We start from the raw sequence: 19,146 nt of genomic DNA on the forward strand, positions 1-19,146 counted from the left end.
TATATATATATAACTATGTTATATATCATTTTGAAGCGCTTCTTTCGCTCTGTCGAATCGTGCTATTCGTTACCGTTCTCAATCTCTTTGTTCATTTTTTGCAGGCTTTTCGACAGCATTGAAAAAATTCAAATCCGCACGATTTTCTTGTTTCAGTTCAACCCTGGCTGAAAAACTGCTGAGACAGCTCGTGATATCAATGATGCGTTTAGCCCAGGAACCACTAACAAACGTGTGGCACAACGGTTGTTCAAGAAATTTGGCAATGGTGACAAGAGCCTCGAACATGAAGACGGTCACGGCCGGCCGACTGCAGTTGATAACAAACATTTGAAAGCCTTAATTGAAGCCGATCCTCGCAAAACCACACGATAAGTTGCTGTTGAACTCGAGCTCAATCATTCAACATATGTCCGCCATTTAAAGTAAATAGGGAAGCAAAAAATGTTGAATAAATGGGTGCCACATGAATTGGACGATAATAAAAAATCGTCTTTTAAGGTGTTTTCTACGCTCCTTCTGTGCAACAAAAACGACCCATTTCTCGATTGTGACATGTGATGAGAAGTGGATCCTCTATGACAACTGGCAACGTTCGGCACAGTGGTTGGATGCCGGAGAAGCTCCACAACACTTCCCGAAGCTTAAATTGTACCAAAAAAAAAAGTTATGGTGACTCCTTGGTGGTCTGCGGCTGGTTTCATTCATCACATCTTCTTGAATCCGGGCGAAACGATTACGGCGGAGAAATACTGCCGACAAATTGACGAAATGCATCAGAAACTCCAACATATGTGTCCGAGATTGGTCAATATGAAGGGGCCAATTCTCCTCCTTGACAACGCTCGTCCGCATGTTGCTCAACTGACCCTGCAGAAGCTGATACGAGACTCTGCCTCATCCACCATATTCACCGGACATCTCGCCCACCGATTATCACTTTTTCAAGCATCTCAACAACTTCCTGCACGAAAAATGCTTCAAAAGTCGAAATGATGCCAAATCGGCCTACAATGACTTCATCGCTTCCAGAACTCCGGATTTTTAATGGGATAAATAAACTTGCTTCTCGTTGGCAAAAAATAAAATGTGTCGATTCTAATGGTTTTATTTCCATTAACAAAGTTTATTATGAAGGGAGTTATAATCTTCTAAAGGTGAACATCAAAAAACGACATTATTTTTGAACCAACCTAATATACACTGCGTGCCAAATTATTAACGAGATAACATTACTTTACCAGTTTCCTAAACTTAATCAAAAGCTTCGGAAACGTTGGCAATGCTCAACTGCGTATGTTGTGAAATTTTCATACTGTTCCACACAATGTAAACAACTTGCACTCGTCGTAATTGCTGAATCCACGGTATTTGAGGTGTGTCAAATTATTAACAAGGCAGTTTGTTTCGTCAATAAAATGGGTTGTAAAGGTGGTTTGAGTAGTTCTGAAAAGAGTACTATTACAGAACAGCTAGGAAAAGGTAAAACTACCCTCAAAATATCGAAAATGATAGGAAGATACCATCAAACTTTAAAGAACTTTGTCAAGGATCCTACAAAGGTACATAAGAGAGCTGATAAAGGTAAATCTAGAGATGTTTCACGCCGTTCTCTACTCAAAATTAAACGTAAAGTTGTTAAGAACCCTGGACAGACAAGTCAAGAAGTCTTTGACCAAGCCGGATTGAAGAATGTCTCAAAAAGTACTCGATGTTGCTTTCTGAAAGAAGTGGCAAAGTCTGTTAAGCCTGTGACAAAGCCTCCATTAAAGCAACATCACATACAAAACCGATTGAAGTGGGCAGAGGACAACATGAAAATGGATTTTTCCAAAGTTTTGTTTACGGATGAAGTGCGTGTCACTCTTGATAGCCCAGATGGCTGGAGAAAGGGACTGGTCCTAGATGGACGATATCGTCTTCAGCGTTTAAAGCGCCAACAAGATGGTGGTGGGATAATGATTTAACCTGTGACAAAGCCTCCATTAAAGCAACATCACATACAAAACCGATTGAAGTGGGCAGAGGACAACATGAAAATGGATTTTTCCAAAGTTTTGTTTACGGATGAAGTGCGTGTCACTCTTGATAGCCCAGATGGCTGGAGAAAGGGACTGGTCCTAGATGGACGATATCGTCTTCAGCGTTTAAGGCTCCAACAAGATGGTGGTGGGATAATGATTTAGGCTGGAATTATCGGAGGTACTTTAGTTGGCCCATGGAGAGTTCCAGAAGGCGTAAAAATGACGTAAAATGCTTACACATCGTTTCTGAAGGAGCACTTTAAACCATAGCTGAAAAAGCAAAGGTTGACGTTCAGAAGAACCAATATTTCTATGCAGGATAACGCTCCCTCGCATGCAGCAAACAAAAGCAAAGAGTATTTGCAACAACTAGGGTTCTCTGGGCTACGGAAGATGGAGTGGCCTGCGAATTCACCAGATTTGAATCCAATTGAGAACCTTTGAAGTATCATGAAGCGACGCCTCTATGCAAGTGGACGCCAATTTAAGAGCAAAGATGAGTTGTGGGATGCTCTTTAAGAGGTATCGCGAGGAATAACTGTTGATGAAATCGCAAATTTGACTAATTCTGTGGACCAACGTATTTTACAAGTCATTCATAAAAAAGAATTGCATATCCCCTACTAATTACGTCAACGTAGAAATTGCTATGTAGTTATTGTGTTCTAAGCATTTTTCCTAGTTCATTTAATGTTTGAAAATTATTTCAATAAACAATTTATGGGTATATTTTGTTTTTTTCTCAACCTCGTTAATAACTTGACAACTAAAATCAACAGATATTCTTATCTTCTGCCATAGTTTCGCTAAAACCGCTTTAAATACTTTTATTTTCGTACTGGAGTAGCTAAGCACTTTCTCAAAGTTTCATGGATTTTTATTCACTCGTTCTTTAAATATAAAAAAAAATGTAAACTCGTTAATAATTTGATACGCAGTATATATATATATATATATATATATATATATATATATATATATATATATATAACTACTTCATTTACTCACATAAAATTAATATACGAAAGTATAAATTTATGCGTAAAGAGAGAGAGAGAGAGGGGGGAGGGGAGATAGATAGATGGAGAGCTATAGCCGTCAATACCTGTACCAGACAGGGCACCATTTGATGATGATGATATATATATATATATATGTGTGTGTGTGTGTGTGTGTGTGTGTGTGTGTGTGTGTGTGTACACTAACTGGCCCTACCCGACGTTTTCCATGTGTCTGTTAACATCATGTAGCCTAAATAATAGTTTACCTCCGGTTAAAAATAATTAAATTCTCCGAAGTACCGGGAAATGTGTTGCATTTGAATTATCTAAAACATTTAAAACAAACAATGAAAGAAAAAAAATTAAATAAAAATGCCATGTTATTTAGGCCAACAGCCATAAACTACGATGGGAAATATACTCAAACGTATATAAACAATCTTTCAAGTTTAAGTTCAAGTTTGCGCGTAGAAAACCCCCATAAAAGTAAGAATTAAAAAAGAAACTTAATGTGTTATAAAAAATCAACGACCACAAAACAAACATCGAAATGTTTAGTTCAATATAATTCGTAGTAAAATTCATTAAAAAAACGCTATTAAAACAACCACCAACGATTTTCGAATGAATCGATACTGATAGTCAAAAGTCATAATTCAGTTGGCAATTACACACAGAAAAACAGATTTTATTGGTTTACTTGCAGTTTCGAGTTCTTTAATACGATGGAGGCGCGTGTTAATAGTAATTGTATTTTTGCATGCGTTTATTTTTTAAGCTTTCTTTCTTGTATAATTATGGAAGCAGAAATGAATTTAAAATAATTTTCCCTGATCGCGCACTCAGTAAGCCATGTTAATGATATTTAAGGCGTAGCTCAAATAAGAATTTGAATTTCGAAAGTTACCATCAAATGAGAAACCATAGTTTTGAACAAAGAAACATAAATGAAATGAATATAGCGTGATAATGATTTGTTGTCTTGCATTGCTTTTTTGGGGAGAGGGGACAGCAATATATATATATATATATATATATATATATATATATATATATATATATATATATATATACAGGAATCACCATTTATCAAGGCCCGGAGGCCACTCGAGGATAAAGGTTAATGCGTATACACTAGTCAATGTGATTATAGCGTAGTAAACATATGTAGTGGGAATTTTGTAAATTGGATTACTTAGGGGGGCGGTTTTATCAAGAATTTGTTTACGTTGGACTTGAAGATAATCAGATTGTAGTCAGCTGGAAAGCAGGCAAGTGGAAGAGAGTTCCATAGGCGTGCAGTTCTAAGAAAAAAGCTTTGTTCATGGAATCTACATTTAGGTTTAAGCACAGATAAAGTGTGTGGGAAATTATTGTTAGTGGTTTTGGCTAGACGAGTGGTTTTCGGGACCAAAGATTGAAGCTCAGCTGAGCACTTGCCATGAAAATCATGATAAAGCAGAGACAGGCTCGCAACATCTCTTCTGTGGGAAAAAGGTTGCAGGGAAGAGAAAAATGTGCAACAAGAATTGTGTCGTCGGAATAGATCTGAAAATCCGCAGTTAACTAAAAAATAAACTATTATAATAAATATTAATATCTAATATTATAAAAACTAAATGTTATTGATTGCTATTGAAGGAAAATGAAAATGTATTCATGAGTTATTTTAATGTTGAGTAAACGGTGATTCGAAAAATATATATCTTATTAAATATACGGTGAACCGGCTTGCAAAAGAGAACTTGTGGTTGATAAAGAATTATCATCCTCTGCTACCTTTTATCATATTATTAAGGAAAACGAAAATTATTGGTGGGTTAAAATATTTAAAAAGTTAAAATTTGATTAGAAATTTAAAGAATTTTTAAAAGGTAAACAAATATTTGTCCTATATTACTAGCCAAAAATAACTTTATATCTAGCTCTTAGTAAGTTATTTCGGTGAAAGGAACTGAGGAAAATTTTAGTCTGCGTTTTTTGTTTTTTTTTACGTAGGGGTCACCACTTATCAAGGCCCAGGAGCCACTCGGGGATAAGGGTTATTGTGTGTACACTAATCAGTGGGATAGTATCGTAGTAATAGTATTGGGGATTTGATAAAGTGTCATTACTTAAGGGAGCGGTTCATCAGGAATTTGTTTGTGTTGGACTTGAAGACATCCAAGTTGAATTCGGAGGGGAAACAGGCAAGCGGCAGTGAGTTCCACAGCCTTGCAGTTCTGAGAAAGAAGGTTTGTTCATGGAATCTACGTTTTGATTTAGGCACGGGTAAAGAGTGGGGAAAATTATTGACAGTGGTTTCAGCTAGTCGGGTGTTTTTCGTGAAAGATTGGCGGGGGGACCAGAGAATGGAGCTCAGACGAGCACTTGCCTTGGAAATAACGATAAAACGGAGACAGGATCGCAACGTCTCTTCTGTGGGAGAGAGGTTGCAGGAAAGAGAAAAGGTCATCCCCCATCAAGCCACAAAGTCTATTTTGTACTCTGTCAAGGCAGGATAGGCTGTTTTTAGCAGCTCCCGCCCAGATGTGGCAGCAGTACTCCATCCTTGGACGTACTTGGCTTTTATACAGATAGAGAATTGCATCATTAGTGAGATATCTTCTGGAGCGGTAGAAGGATCCCATCATTTTCCCAGCGACCTTGGCCACAGACTTGATGTACGTGTTCCATTTCAGATCAGGAGTAAAGGTCAAATCCAGAAGCTTATCAAAATACACACACACACACACACACACACGCACACAGACTAAAATTTTCCTCAGTTCCTATATATATATATATATATATATATATAGAGAGAGAGAGAGAGAGGGAGAGAGAGTGAGAGAGATGGGAAAATGTTTATATTCCAAATTTCAAGATGTTAACCATTTTATCGTTTATTTCTTTAAGTACGTTGAGATGCACAATAAATAGTAAGATGGTCAACATCTTAAAATTTGGAATATAGATTTCTCATTTATTTATATATGCTCTGTAGTTACATTTAGCTTCATGACTTAAAGGACTGGTATAAATAAAAGGTTATCTATAATTAAATAAACATATTCCCTCCCATATATATATATATATATATATATATATATATATATATATATATATATATATATATATATATATATATATATATATTGCGAGAGGGAAAGAGAGAGTATGTAAGGATATTATATACATGAAGGGAAAAAATGGAAATATAAGTACTAGATTTTTAATATACGATGATTTATAATCATTTCCACAATCAGACTACACCACAGCTCACACAAATTATGAAAACTACATGTCAGAAGTCTAAGAATTGATTTTCGCTCCACCCTTGGGCTCATCAGTAGGACACATTCAGACTCAAGATTCGAAACTTTTAAACAGATTTTCTTATCAGTTCGTTCAACCTAAGGATGGAGCATCCTATTGGATGGAGAACATTCACCCGCTAACTCAAGTATTCCAACTGAGAGATCTTTTTAAGATTCTGATTGCGCCTTTAAGTGGAATTGTTTGATTCTCTCTTGCACTTAGTCAACCGGGTATATTTGCTAAGTAGGTTTTGTTGTCGTCTAGTGTGGTCGGGCAGGTGGCAGAGTACCTGCATTCAAGTGAAACGGGGTTTTAATACTGAATCCGGATGTATCTTACTAATGAGTCTAAAAGAAAACAGAACTCAAATCTAGGGTTTCTTGTCTGTGACTTTTATGAGCTGTGTTGTCTGGTTGTGGCAATAATCCTTTCACGTGTACGAGAAAAATAATGAAAAATTGAAGTGAGTTGAAGGAGTACTTACTTATTTTGACTGAAGCCATGAGGGTCTCCACCACTGCCACCATCACCGACGAAAATGTACAGGTAACCGTCATCACCAAAAAGAATCTGATAGAAAAAGTAAATGAAGTACAGAGTTTTAGTTTTGTGGTTTATAATTCTTTAATTCCCGTTTCCCAATGACATTTATATCGTCCAGATTAATTCATCATCATCAGCAGTCATGCTGTTTTAACAGTGTCGGCCAACTCGGTTCTCCAAATTGAAGAGCTATGGTAATCTCGAGAAGGCAAGTAAAAGCGGTAGTTTTCCGTTGCTTTCCGTTTTGATTCGGGAGTATATCTCCCTCAGTGAGTTAAACATGCCCCCAGACACCAACCTGAACATTTTTACGACTCGGCGCGGTCCATACAGCACCTAGCCTTCCCAAATGGTCACCCATCTGCTACTGGCCAGGCTCATCGTGGCTTAACTTTGGTGATTTAACGAGAACCCGTGTGCCAACTTGATTTTGCCGAATAATTTGCGTGGTGTAAAATAAAGAGTGAGCAACTTTGATGTCTTTCGCCCCCGGTTTGCTAAAGCAATTTGGTTCTGCAAATTTTAAAGTATGAGTTCAATTAATGGGAACAAAAGTGTTCAATATTTATAAACTATTAGTGATAACATCTTCTTGCTACCTTTTCCTCTCACACACAAAAACGTGATGTTGCTAGTCTCAGCTTTTTCTCTAAAAATACTATTATGGCATGCGTTCTTTCGAATTGCCTTATCTATTCCTTGTTTCGTTTGTTCCACCTCGTTTGACTCTTTGATCTAGAGTTTTCTATCAATTCGCTGTTTTGATACCTCATTGTAGTATAACTTCCTATTCCAATAGCTTTTTTCCAAGAATTGCAGGCTTATGGAACTCTTTAACTGGTGTCTGTTTTCCTCCTACCTATAACCTTGATTTTTTTTCCAAGATCAAGGCCAATAGGCATCTTCTGTCTTTGCGATAATAATGTTTCGTTCTTGTTGGCTCTTAGAACAAGTGGCTTCATGCCTTGTCTGGAGAGATTTTCATAAAAAGCCTAATTGATTACCTAATGATCGTCATTGTTTATTAAAGTATAATGTTGCTAATCCTCTAACAAAAAAATGAACACCGAGCAGCAGTTGATAAGATGCTGCAACCCGTGCAAATGTTGGTCGCTTTATACTTACTGTGAATCTGGAGTTAAATTGTTTAAGCCTAAATTGTACAGCTTGCACTCTAATCTCTTCTCTTATTTTTCCCTCGTAACAAAATCAAACGGCGATGGAGATGGAAATTAAGTGACGAGAAACTTGATATGGTAATAGTTTCTACACTGCATATTAGTGACATTCTCATGGCCGTAATTGAAAATTCGGAAAAAAAAGCCGTTGTTTCCTGCGTTTAGAAACTAATCGTTGAAACTCGAAAATTGCGGGCGTGAAGTCCGTCTCTAGGGTAACACAAACTATTATGTTATAATCTACGTTTTTAGCATTTTAGTTCCTTGAAACTTAATAGTAAGTTAGAATTTCTAATGAATATATATATATATATATATATATATATATATATATATATATATATATATATATATATTCTAACTTAACGAACCAAAAAATTGTGACATTCATAGGAGATTACATAACACAAAATCTACTAATAAATAAAATGCTATCATTCCAAGAAAGACTGGGCGAATATAGCCAGATTCTTTAATAATTGCATGAGGTTGTTTTTAATCTGCTGAAAAAAGCGTCATGATATTTTAGGATGGCACAGGGATTTACATAACAGGTTTCTACAAAACTGTGCATAGATCTAACCGAATCCACAATAGGCCTCCACCGAACGTATTTGACTCCTGGTGCAACCCTGTATCAATATGATATATACGTATCCCCATCCTAAGAAGGAGTGCTGATGTAGATAACTAATATGTTCTCAGATGTTGAACTGCAGCCATTATTTTCTGTTTAGGAGATTTACGTGTAATACGTCAATTTGACACGTATAACAAACAGTATTCTTCTTCGGTAGATGCTAAACTGCTGCCACATTTAGAGAGATGTCGTTATAAACACCCTTTCCTACCTTGGCAGGGCACACAATCGACTTTATTTAGTAGATGGTTATCTCTTCCGTTCTTTACATGCTATCGTTATTTTCACGAAAGGTGCTCGACTAAACTCCGATCTCTGGTTCCTCGTTCTAAAATATTCGCAGTAAGAACTCGTCGTCTATTACAATGGAATAATAACCTTATTTATTATCTCTTCGTGCGTCTCGATGGAATTTCTATGGACATAGTTTATTTGCAAGAGCTTCTCACCTGCAGAATATCTTGCAGCTTGATGCTCTTTCCTACAACATAGTCGTCTTCAAATCCAACATCAACAAATACTTCACATAAACCGCTGTCATAAGTAATCAAAGTCATTTTATCCTATTAATAATTTTTAATACTCCCATAATATTCTTCATCATTCAACTAGCAATAATTCCATCTCGTTAAACCTTATCCTCGCGTAGCTTTGTCCTTGATAAATGGGGATTCATTAATAAATAGGAAACCATTTTACCTTTTAGCAAACATTTGTTTTGCCTGAACACATTTTTCAAAGCGTATGCATCATAATTACGATATTTAATCTCATCAGCTATGAAGATGACTAAAATTTGGAAAGACGTATAACCTTATCCTCTGTGGTATCTCACTAAATATGTAACATATCCGCCTATATTTTTTTCTTACCAAATAGACAGATATAATGTCCTAAGAGGGTCCTATATAAATTTATAACAGACGTACACTCAGCTCCTCCTATTATAAAGTCGATCTACATCTCCAGGTAGCTATGTTGTTAAACAATAACTAATAGTTTGCTAATATTAATCTTGTCATCGGATCAGCGAGTGCATTCAATGTCATCTCGACAATGTTTTGTACTGGAAACGGATATGACGTCACATGGCTAGAAGGGAGGAAAGATAAGATAGGTATGCAGTTAGTTGGAAGTTTATGCGGCAAACACTACGTGTAGAAAATGTCTTAACATCGACGACCGTAATCAGGATACGCTTATTTCTGCTTAGTCCATGCTAGTTACCCCCTTTAGATTACTGACTCAGTTGACATAATTGCCGTATTTTAATTGGCTGTGACTTGTGAGACGTAAGACTTTTTTTAACAGGGGAAGTATATGTAATGTATATCACGCAGCCATTATTTTCTGTTTAGGAGATTTACGTATAATACGTCAATTTGACACGTATAACTAACAGTATTCTTCTTCGGTAGTCGGCCTTTTAAAATTTAGAGCAGTATTTTCCACAGCAGATTATAACACAATTCAAGTGATGATGATGATGATGATGATGATGATGATGATGATGATGATGATGATGATGATGATGATGATGATGATGATAGTGGTGGGGGTGATGATGATGATGTTGATGCTGCTGCTGCTGCTGCTGATGATGATGATGATGATGATGAAGAAAATGCAGTGTGGGTAGAAAGAGCTCTGAGTCTTGGCCGACAGTCTTTCTGGAGCTTGTATCTCAATAAAAATACTGGTTGGTTGCAACCATAAAACACAAACTCCGTGGTAGGGCAATACCGGTTTGACGTTCAGTGAGGCTAACCAGATTTTACAAGCAGGTGAAGCGCTCTTCAGCCTTGATTGGCAGTCACTTAGAGATAGTGTTTCGATAAAAAATACCGGGGAATGAACCTCTACAAATTCAACTCATTCTTATGATGAATACAAATACAAATGAATTGAATCTGGGGAAGACTGCACCTTCAGTGGATGATTCCAAACCCTCTGGGTCAGAAGTTCAAACGGGTAGCATTTCTGTCTTTGGAGTATCGTTTGCTCAAATCAAAGAAAGTCAATTATTACACTGGTAGGAAATCGGTGAAGAGAGCAGTTGGTGTGAAAAGAAAATGGAACAAAGAGGAGCACACGTTTGCAGTGGAATGTAATCTGAGAGCGGAATTGCATAGTTATACAAAAGAGGATGGATAGGTAACACTGAGATACTGGAAAGAAGGGGGTATGTTTGAAATGGTGGAAAATAAGCTGATGAATCAGATAAGAACAATACTTAGAAAAGGGTGGTTTATTTAGCAGATGGTTATCTCTTCCGGGTTATCACTTCCGGGTGGTTTATGCCAGTTGAAATAGAATCGACCAAGAAGAGGATAGTAAATAACTTGATTCAGCTGAAATCTTGCTCGAATCTGATTCCGTTAAAACACTTTTGGAAGCGTTTCAAATGGGCCAAGAGATGGACGAAGAAAGTAGAAGTGACACAACGCGAAATAGTTCAAAAAGTGACACAACGCGAAATAGTTCAAAAAGATGGTTATCTTATTTAATAATAGGGATATTTTCAGTGTGGAAATAACAGATGATTAATTAAATTTGATGAATAGATTGAAAGAACTAATGAGAAGTAGTGAAAAGGAAATATTTTAATTGCTAGAATGTTGACCAAAGTTAAGGAATGCGACAAATAAAGTGAACATGGTGATGAATGAAGTGTCACTGGAGGGCATAACAAATGTGAGAGATATTTTGCAGGCAGTAGCTGTATTGGTTGGTGAGATGGTAGGGGTTAATGAGCGAAAAATGAAAGAAAAAAGAACCATATTGAACAAAAAGAATTAAAGGTGGCCTAAAGAGCGTAAGGAAATATGTAGGTCGAATTCGGGAATGAATCAAAAAACAATCGCAAATGCAAACAAGGAGAAAAAGAAAAGCTGGATAGATGATACAAACTGGTTTAATACCACGCAGTGGAAGCGTGCTGGGCGCATAACCTCTAGAGGTGTAAGCCATGTTTAGTTTCAGAACAGTTTCCGATGGTTCATTGTTCTACACAAGTCCTGGGAGGTGACTGGTTTGTAGTAGACAGAACAGTTTCCGATAGTTCGTTGGTTTACACAAGTCCTGGGAGGCGACTGGTTCGCAGTCGACAGTTCTCGAGTTGGAATCCACAGAGCAAAAGATTCTTCCCGTGTTGACACAAAAAAAAAAAACATATGTGAAATTGCTACAGGAAGGTTTAATATTTATGGAGCAATTCTGGTTTCTGATTGGTTAGTAGCAGAACGTGAATTAATTCGATTCGTCAGTTCCTAGCAGCATCGTTTATAAATAGAATCTCCCGACTGTGCGGGATCATACCGCCATAATAGTGCAAAAATATTGTAAAAAAAAAAAGATAAAGCAGTAGATTATGGCAAAAGCTTCTAAGATTAAAAGGTATTAGGTTGGTGCAAAAATAATATCGTTTTTGACGTCCAACTTCAAGTAAATAAAAACGACATTATTTTTGCACCAACCTTATATAATAAGAGAATTCAGCATTTTAACGACGACAAAGTATTCAAGACAAACCAATCAAGGTTTTTAGAAATCTGGAAAGAGGTGAAACTAATATAGTGGCTCCTAATCCCCAAGAAGCTACAGAATTTTGGTCAAGTACATCCTCAAAAGAGATTTTCCACAAGGTTGAAGCTGAATGGATCGATAGAGTAAGTGAAAGACTGGAAGGGCATAAACAAGAGAATATCCACATTTCTGTTAAAGATTTGAGAAAACAAATGGAAAGTTCATGCCTACTTGGAAAAGGCCCGGGTCCGTTGGAATTCATGGATATTGGTTGCAAACTTTCAGTGGAAGCCACGAAAGGCTTGCTGTTTCTCTGAATGATTGTTTCAGATTGTGCCAAATACCAGAATGGCTCGTAGTGGAAAGGACTATTTAAATAATTAAAGATCCTGCCAAAGGACTAGATGAAAAGTACAGACCAATTGCTTGCCCGAACTTGCTTTAGAAGACATAGAGATATTCAGTACAAAAGTATAAGACCATATTGAAATAAATGGTTCACTACCAGTTGAGCTGAAAGGCGTATGCATTAAAGAATAAAAGATCAGCTATCGATTGATTAATATATTATAAAGAACTGTAAAAGGAGAAAAACAAACTTGAATGTAGCTTGGATAGATTATAAAAAAGCTTATTATATGGTATCGCATTCGTGGGTGCTCAGGACGTTGAAAATGGTAAAGGTGACTGAAAATATAATTGAGTTCATAGGGAAAAGTATGCGCAATTGAAAAACCAACCTGTTTTCAGATGGTAGAGAGCATGAGCTGTACAGTGGCGCATCTCCGATCTCGCTCGTTGAACATTGTGTCACTTTCAGATATGATAGAAGGCCCCTATCGCTCTTGAGATTTGTACACAACTAGCCAACTAGTAGATGGTCTGTAACAGAAAAGAAACCCGGTTTTCATCAAATGGAAATGAAATCATGTCATCTTTTCTAGGGCGACAATTCTATCGTTCCACCCTGAAATGAACAAATGCAGCAAACTAGCCAAAAAAGGATATAAGACTATACACGATCAAGTGGGGAAGGCAGTACACTGGGAATAATGCAGACAACTGCATCTTGAACACTCTGCCAAATGGTACAAGCAGAAACCAGCAGCAATACTTGAAAATGAAAGCCACAAAATTCTATGGGGCATGGATATACAAACGGATAAACCCATCCAAGCATGAAGACCAGGTTTCATAATTGTTAATAAGCAAGAAAAGTTCTGCAAGATTGTAGATTTTGCCCTTCCAGCAAACCACAGGGTGAAGAGCAAGGAGACAGAGAAGCGAAGCAAATACACAGAACTGGCCAGAGAGCTCAAAGGAATATGGAAAATGAAGAAAGTCAAGATAATAACATTAATAGTAGGAGCACTACAAACAATAACGAAAAACTTTCCAAAAAGTATGGGAGAGATTGGAATCAGAGGGATGACTAAGAAAATACAATGTCTAACAATAATGAAAACGGTTTAAATAATAAGGAAACCCTTGAATGCGGAGGCTAACACACATGAGCTACAGGCACAAGTCGGACATATAGAAACTGCTACAGATGTGAAACACATGGAATCATGAAACCTGAAACTTTATAATTTTAAGTTGACTCCCCTATGCTCTTGCTTTTCATTTACCCTTTTGTTTTTCCTGTGTGTGTGTGTGTGCGTGTGTGTGTGCGTGTGTGTGTGTGTGTACGTGTGTGTGCGTGCGTGTGTGACCATAAACTGATGCCGCACCAAATAAGTAAGGAGGTTCAAGGAGTATGGAAAGATCGAGGAGAGAAAGCACTAGCAAGACTTTCGCTGGTTAAGGAATGGGACCCTGAGGAGACTTATTGCCACCCAAATTCCAGTGAAGACCAATGGTCGCCGCCAACAAGAAATCAGTGGTAAACGGCTGTTGCGATAATGCAAATTCATCTGCAACGGTTATCGAAAGAGGTGGAGAGTATTGGAAATCTGAGGAGACTTATTGTCACTCAGACTCTAGAGAACACCACAAGTTACTCCATTGATGATGGCTTGTGTGACTACTCCTAGTGAGTAAACAATAATAACTAGAAATACACGGTAGAAATATAGTTTTAGGCAAATTGTTATAATATTTGACAGCATGACAAAATACTGTTCTTGAACATGATGTTGTTGAATTGAATATAATATGATGCTGTTTACGGTAAAAATAATATTTTAACTGAACAAATTATTTTAGCTATCGTCATAAGCAGAACTTTTGAAGAAATATTTTTTTAAAATAACGCACCTAGAAAAAAGCGTCTTAACTCAGGACACGTGACTATTTGTGTTAGTGTCAATTCTCATTCCTATATGAGAGGAATTCGTAGGAGGGGAGCGCCAAGTAGTGTTATGTGTAAACAATTGTTTCTTGTGGGACACATTCTCGGTTTAGAAAAGAATCAATTCAGCAGTTTTTTGTCTTCTGTTTTTTTCATTTACTTTTCACGAGAAGATTTGGTCTCCCCCCTCCACCGATACTTCAATGAATGTGTGAGAAACTGGAGTCCATTTTCATTTCTGTGTAAATGTTGATAAGAGAGGATCAGGTTTTCATAATACATTCGAAATGAGAAAAAGAAATAAAGAAAAGGAATAAAGATTGGACAAACGAATAAAGAACTTGGAAAGTTACACAAAGAAACTTTTGGGATATGCACAAAAACAAACGCATCTAAACAAATATATATGCTTCGTCGAAAGATACGAGAGTCATCACAAAAAATATGACGCCCTATTTTTTAACCCCAAAATTAAAACATCGAAGAGATACAAAAACGAGAGTGGTGCAATGAAAACGAGTGACATTTTGTGCTTCAGAATTTATTTTTTCTACACACTAATCACCGTTCTCTATGCACTTATGGCAGCCATTGTTTATGCTTCCGTTATGAAAGTTCGGAAGGCGCTTTGTTACCCACATCTCTGTTGCGACTCTGAAATCGACGAACCCATCTCCTAGCTGTGCTGATATCAACTGCATCGGGTTGTAAACGTTAAACAGGCGCCGGTTAATGTTGATCGGTTTAATTTTTTTCTGCCTAGAGGAATTAAATCACTTATCTCTGCTTCTGACGCACGTCAATGACAGGCATTATTTGCTTAGAGTCTCACACCGTGAATATCTGCAACAGAGAGATAAAACTTTCAGGTCATGAATGCATAAGTTTAATCATTATAACAATGGAATTTGCAATCCTTTTCTGATCCATTCGACGAAATAAAAATAGAAGGCATTACTTTTAGAACGTCCCTCGTATATATACCATCTAAACTTTAAATACAAGTTCCTTTCATTTCGATCACTGTTATGGCGGATAACTATAGTTGCTCACCTACTCGGCATAATAGGATTCATTTATCATCAGATTAGCTTTATTGTTTAGGGTGTCGGGATTTGGTGTTATAGATGACTTTTGTTGGCTTTAAATTGATGATTTAGCAAAAATGAACCGAATGAAAAGATTATGTGTAGATAATTAAATATTTATTAAATATATTAGACAGCCCGTAATTCGTTGAGTCAACGTTTGTACTTAAGAAATCAAAGTGAAGAGGATAGAAAATAAGCGGCTTTTATATTAGTGACCACGTGATTAAATCAAGCCAATAGAGATCATTCTTTCATCACATTATCTATGACTAGTGTATACATTCTTATCAGAGACACCGGCTATGCTCCTAGGATTGTGTATCTTGTTGTAGCGAACTTAAAGGAAGATAAAGACATACAAAGGAAGGCTCACAGTCCGAGAAGTGATAAAATCCGTACCAGGTTTCTCGGTGGCTTGAAATATTCCATTGCAGCAAACTCATCACAGTCAATGGTTGAACTGGCGAAGAGGCGGAATGTGACCAAAATACTATTGATAATTCAGATCTTAGGATGAAGTCATATTGCAGACGATGTCGTAACATTGTTACAGTGACATATAAGACCAATTCGTAAAGAGAAGGGAATAAGCAGTGGCAGCAACATAAGGGGCGAAGGGTCAGAGACTGAATCACCTGAAACGCCATGGTGATACCGTACGCATTTTTGAGGACGAGAAAAAGTTCGTGGTAGATGAAGTCTCTAAGCACAGAAACTAAGGAGTTATCACTAATGACCCTCCCTGTGTTCCTCCACTCATGCAAAGTAAACACCCTTCCTCTGTCATGGTGTTTGGAGCTGTTGCCAGCGATGGGAAAGTCATGCCCCCCTCACTTCATTGAAGTGCACCTGAAGATCAATCCGGTGGAATATTTGAAGATTCTGAAGGAGGTTCTTTTACCCTGGGTTAAGAACTATGATCCCAAGAAAGTGATGTTCACCAGTACTCTGCACATATTCATGGCTCAAAAACAGTACAGACCTTCTTGAAGAGAGAGTTGCTGCTTTTTGTACCCTCAAATATTAAGCCTTCTAATTTGCCAGATTTTAACCCCTGCGACTATTGGTTATGGAGCGATGTTGAGAAAGTCTCTAATGCTCACCCCCATAACAGTGTGGCCTTCCTGAACACCTTTATAAGGCGAACATTCGCGCTATTAAGAGGGATTCAGCTGTCAAGGCTTGTCGTGCTTTTAGGGCTCGCATTTAGCAAGTCAGGGTGCAGAAGGTGGACGCATGCAATCAAATGTTTGTATTTGTTTGTATTAAATAAAACGTTTAAATAAAAATACACAAATCTTTTACTGTCCCTTTTTATCGAGGTTTAAAGTTTGAGATCTCAAACTACCAATTTATCTTGCATCGTTTACACCTTATATATATATATATATATATATATTTGTCATTTGGGCGGTCGGGTTTCGATCCTGGCCTGAGGCAGTTACCCACCTAGCCGCACTGATGAGCTGTGAAACAGCGAAACAGTACTGTATGTCGATGACTATATATATATATATATATATATATATATATATATATATATATATATATATACGCGTTTTTATTTTTTATTACCGTATCTTTCTGTTAAGTTACATTATTGTTTCGGCTACACGGCCGTTTTTTTTTTGGCCGTCTGTAACGTCCTCAGACTTTTACAGAAATGTTCGCTATTTTGGGATGAAAGAGTGGAAGATTGAATGAGGTCAGGGGGGGTGCGAGGAGGGCGGAAGAGGAATAGAGGAAGAGAACAAGGAGGGAAGGTGGGGGGGGGCGTTTGGTATGTCGATGATTAGTGCTGTATCTTTATTGGTGAATCCGTGGTAGTCCTTGTGGTTGTTCCCTTCGTCTTTTCCCTTTAGAAATAAATATGCTTTCCATCGCATCCTTCTGATTAGTTCTTCCATTCTTAGGGTGAGGTTTAACAGGTAGTTTGTTTTGCTTGTCGTTGGTATGTTCTTGAGAGACAAGTTGAAGTTCACCTTTTCCATAGCGTAGGGTAATAGTCCAAGTTTTTATGGTATAGTGCTCAACCGCATTTCTTATCCTTTTATCTTCGAAATCGGTGAAATCGCCCATTTTCAAATCAAATCGATTCAGTGCCTGCTCTAGTCGGTGAGCCACCGCCATGCAACGTGAGGAAGCTTCACATGTCTTCTTGCAATGACTTAGTTCATGATACATTGCAGTCTACATTGAACTGTAGGGAATCTACTGTTGATTTTATAGAATTATTTTCATGTGATGGCTTCAAATAAAATTCAAAATACAAAAATGAAATATCATGCTTCAATTGTGCTCTAAGCATTTTCGACACTTATCGGTGGCATTCCGATACAAAACCAGAAAATTTTAAAATATCGGCCCAACTAATAATGCACTTACACACACACAGACGCTCACATAAACACACAGAGAAAAGGTGCCTCATATATATATATATATATATATATATATATATATATATATATATATATATATATATATATTAAATTTCAACAGTATTTCTTGCGGTTAACAGTAGCCGAATGGATTAGGGTCTTGCTAATGAATCCAGGGATAGCTTCTGTCGCTGGGTTCAAATATATCGACTGCTGTTAATCGTGAAATCCTGCACTGATGATTCCCGAAAGGATGAAACACTAGTGTCCGTAGGTGTTTAATAATTATTATAATATATATATATATATATATATATATATATATATATATATATATATATATATATATATATATTATGGCTATGTAAAGACTAAATTTAAACTTGTTTGAAAACATTATTTTAGATTGTGAAATTAAAAAACAAAATTGATGTGTCAGCTGACCGGTTTCGAAGCTCGCTCAATAGAGCTAAAATGGAGCTTAATTACGTTTTAAAAAGAAAAGAGGGGAACAATGAATCGGAGATGAAAAAGTAGGGAGAAATATATGTATATATATATAAAAAGGGGGGGTGGATTAATTATTAAATAGAAACTAGATTAAGCCCTAAGAGATTCTCTTTTTGTTTGCAAAGAGAAGGTCTCAGAGTCTTAATATATATAGTTTCTATAATTTTAAGATGATAAAGAGAGTGCGACTTACTAAGGATGGAAAAAAGTCCGCCCTAAAATTCAAAGCGCAAATACGATTATTTATAAGGTGCTCTCCTATAGATGAGCCATGGGTATTGTTCAAAACGTCCGAAGGTAGGTAGTTTCCATTTCGAATTTTGGATGGAACATGTTGTTTTACCCTATTATTTAATCTTTGAGACGTCCGCCCGACGTAGCGCACACCGCAGCTAAATTTAAATAAATAAATAATAGAATTGTTATGGTGGGGAAGGGGGAAGAACGTCTTTACAAATTGAAGACAAAATGGGTTTACTAGAAAAAACAACACGAGTATTTGATGCAAAGTAACATTGTTGTACGACAGAAGAAATTTGCTTGGCAAATCTTTCACTAATATTATCTAGCCAAGGTAGGCGTAGATAGATAGGGCATTTGTCGACAGATGCCTGTTTAATTTTATTGAAATTAGAAATTTTATTTTTAATTGTAGAT

At 36.9% G+C, this 19,146-nt stretch overlaps 1 protein-coding gene across 1 annotated transcript in view; it reads right to left on the reverse strand.

The window, feature by feature from the left end:
* The window catches only part of LOC145292122 (HHIP-like protein 2), a 122,383-nt gene that overhangs the window by 54,269 nt on the left and 48,968 nt on the right, over positions 1 to 19,146 (reverse strand). The window contains exon 2 of the mRNA XM_080138228.1: positions 6,813 to 6,898. Coding sequence (XP_079994354.1) covers positions 6,813 to 6,898 — 86 coding nt within the window. The remainder of the gene's footprint in view (positions 1 to 6,812; positions 6,899 to 19,146) is intronic.

Source organism: Euprymna scolopes, chromosome 13 (genome assembly GCF_053919585.1).
Source record: "Euprymna scolopes isolate OS-2025 chromosome 13, ASM5391958v1, whole genome shotgun sequence".
NCBI lineage: Eukaryota > Metazoa > Mollusca > Cephalopoda > Sepiida > Sepiolidae > Euprymna > Euprymna scolopes.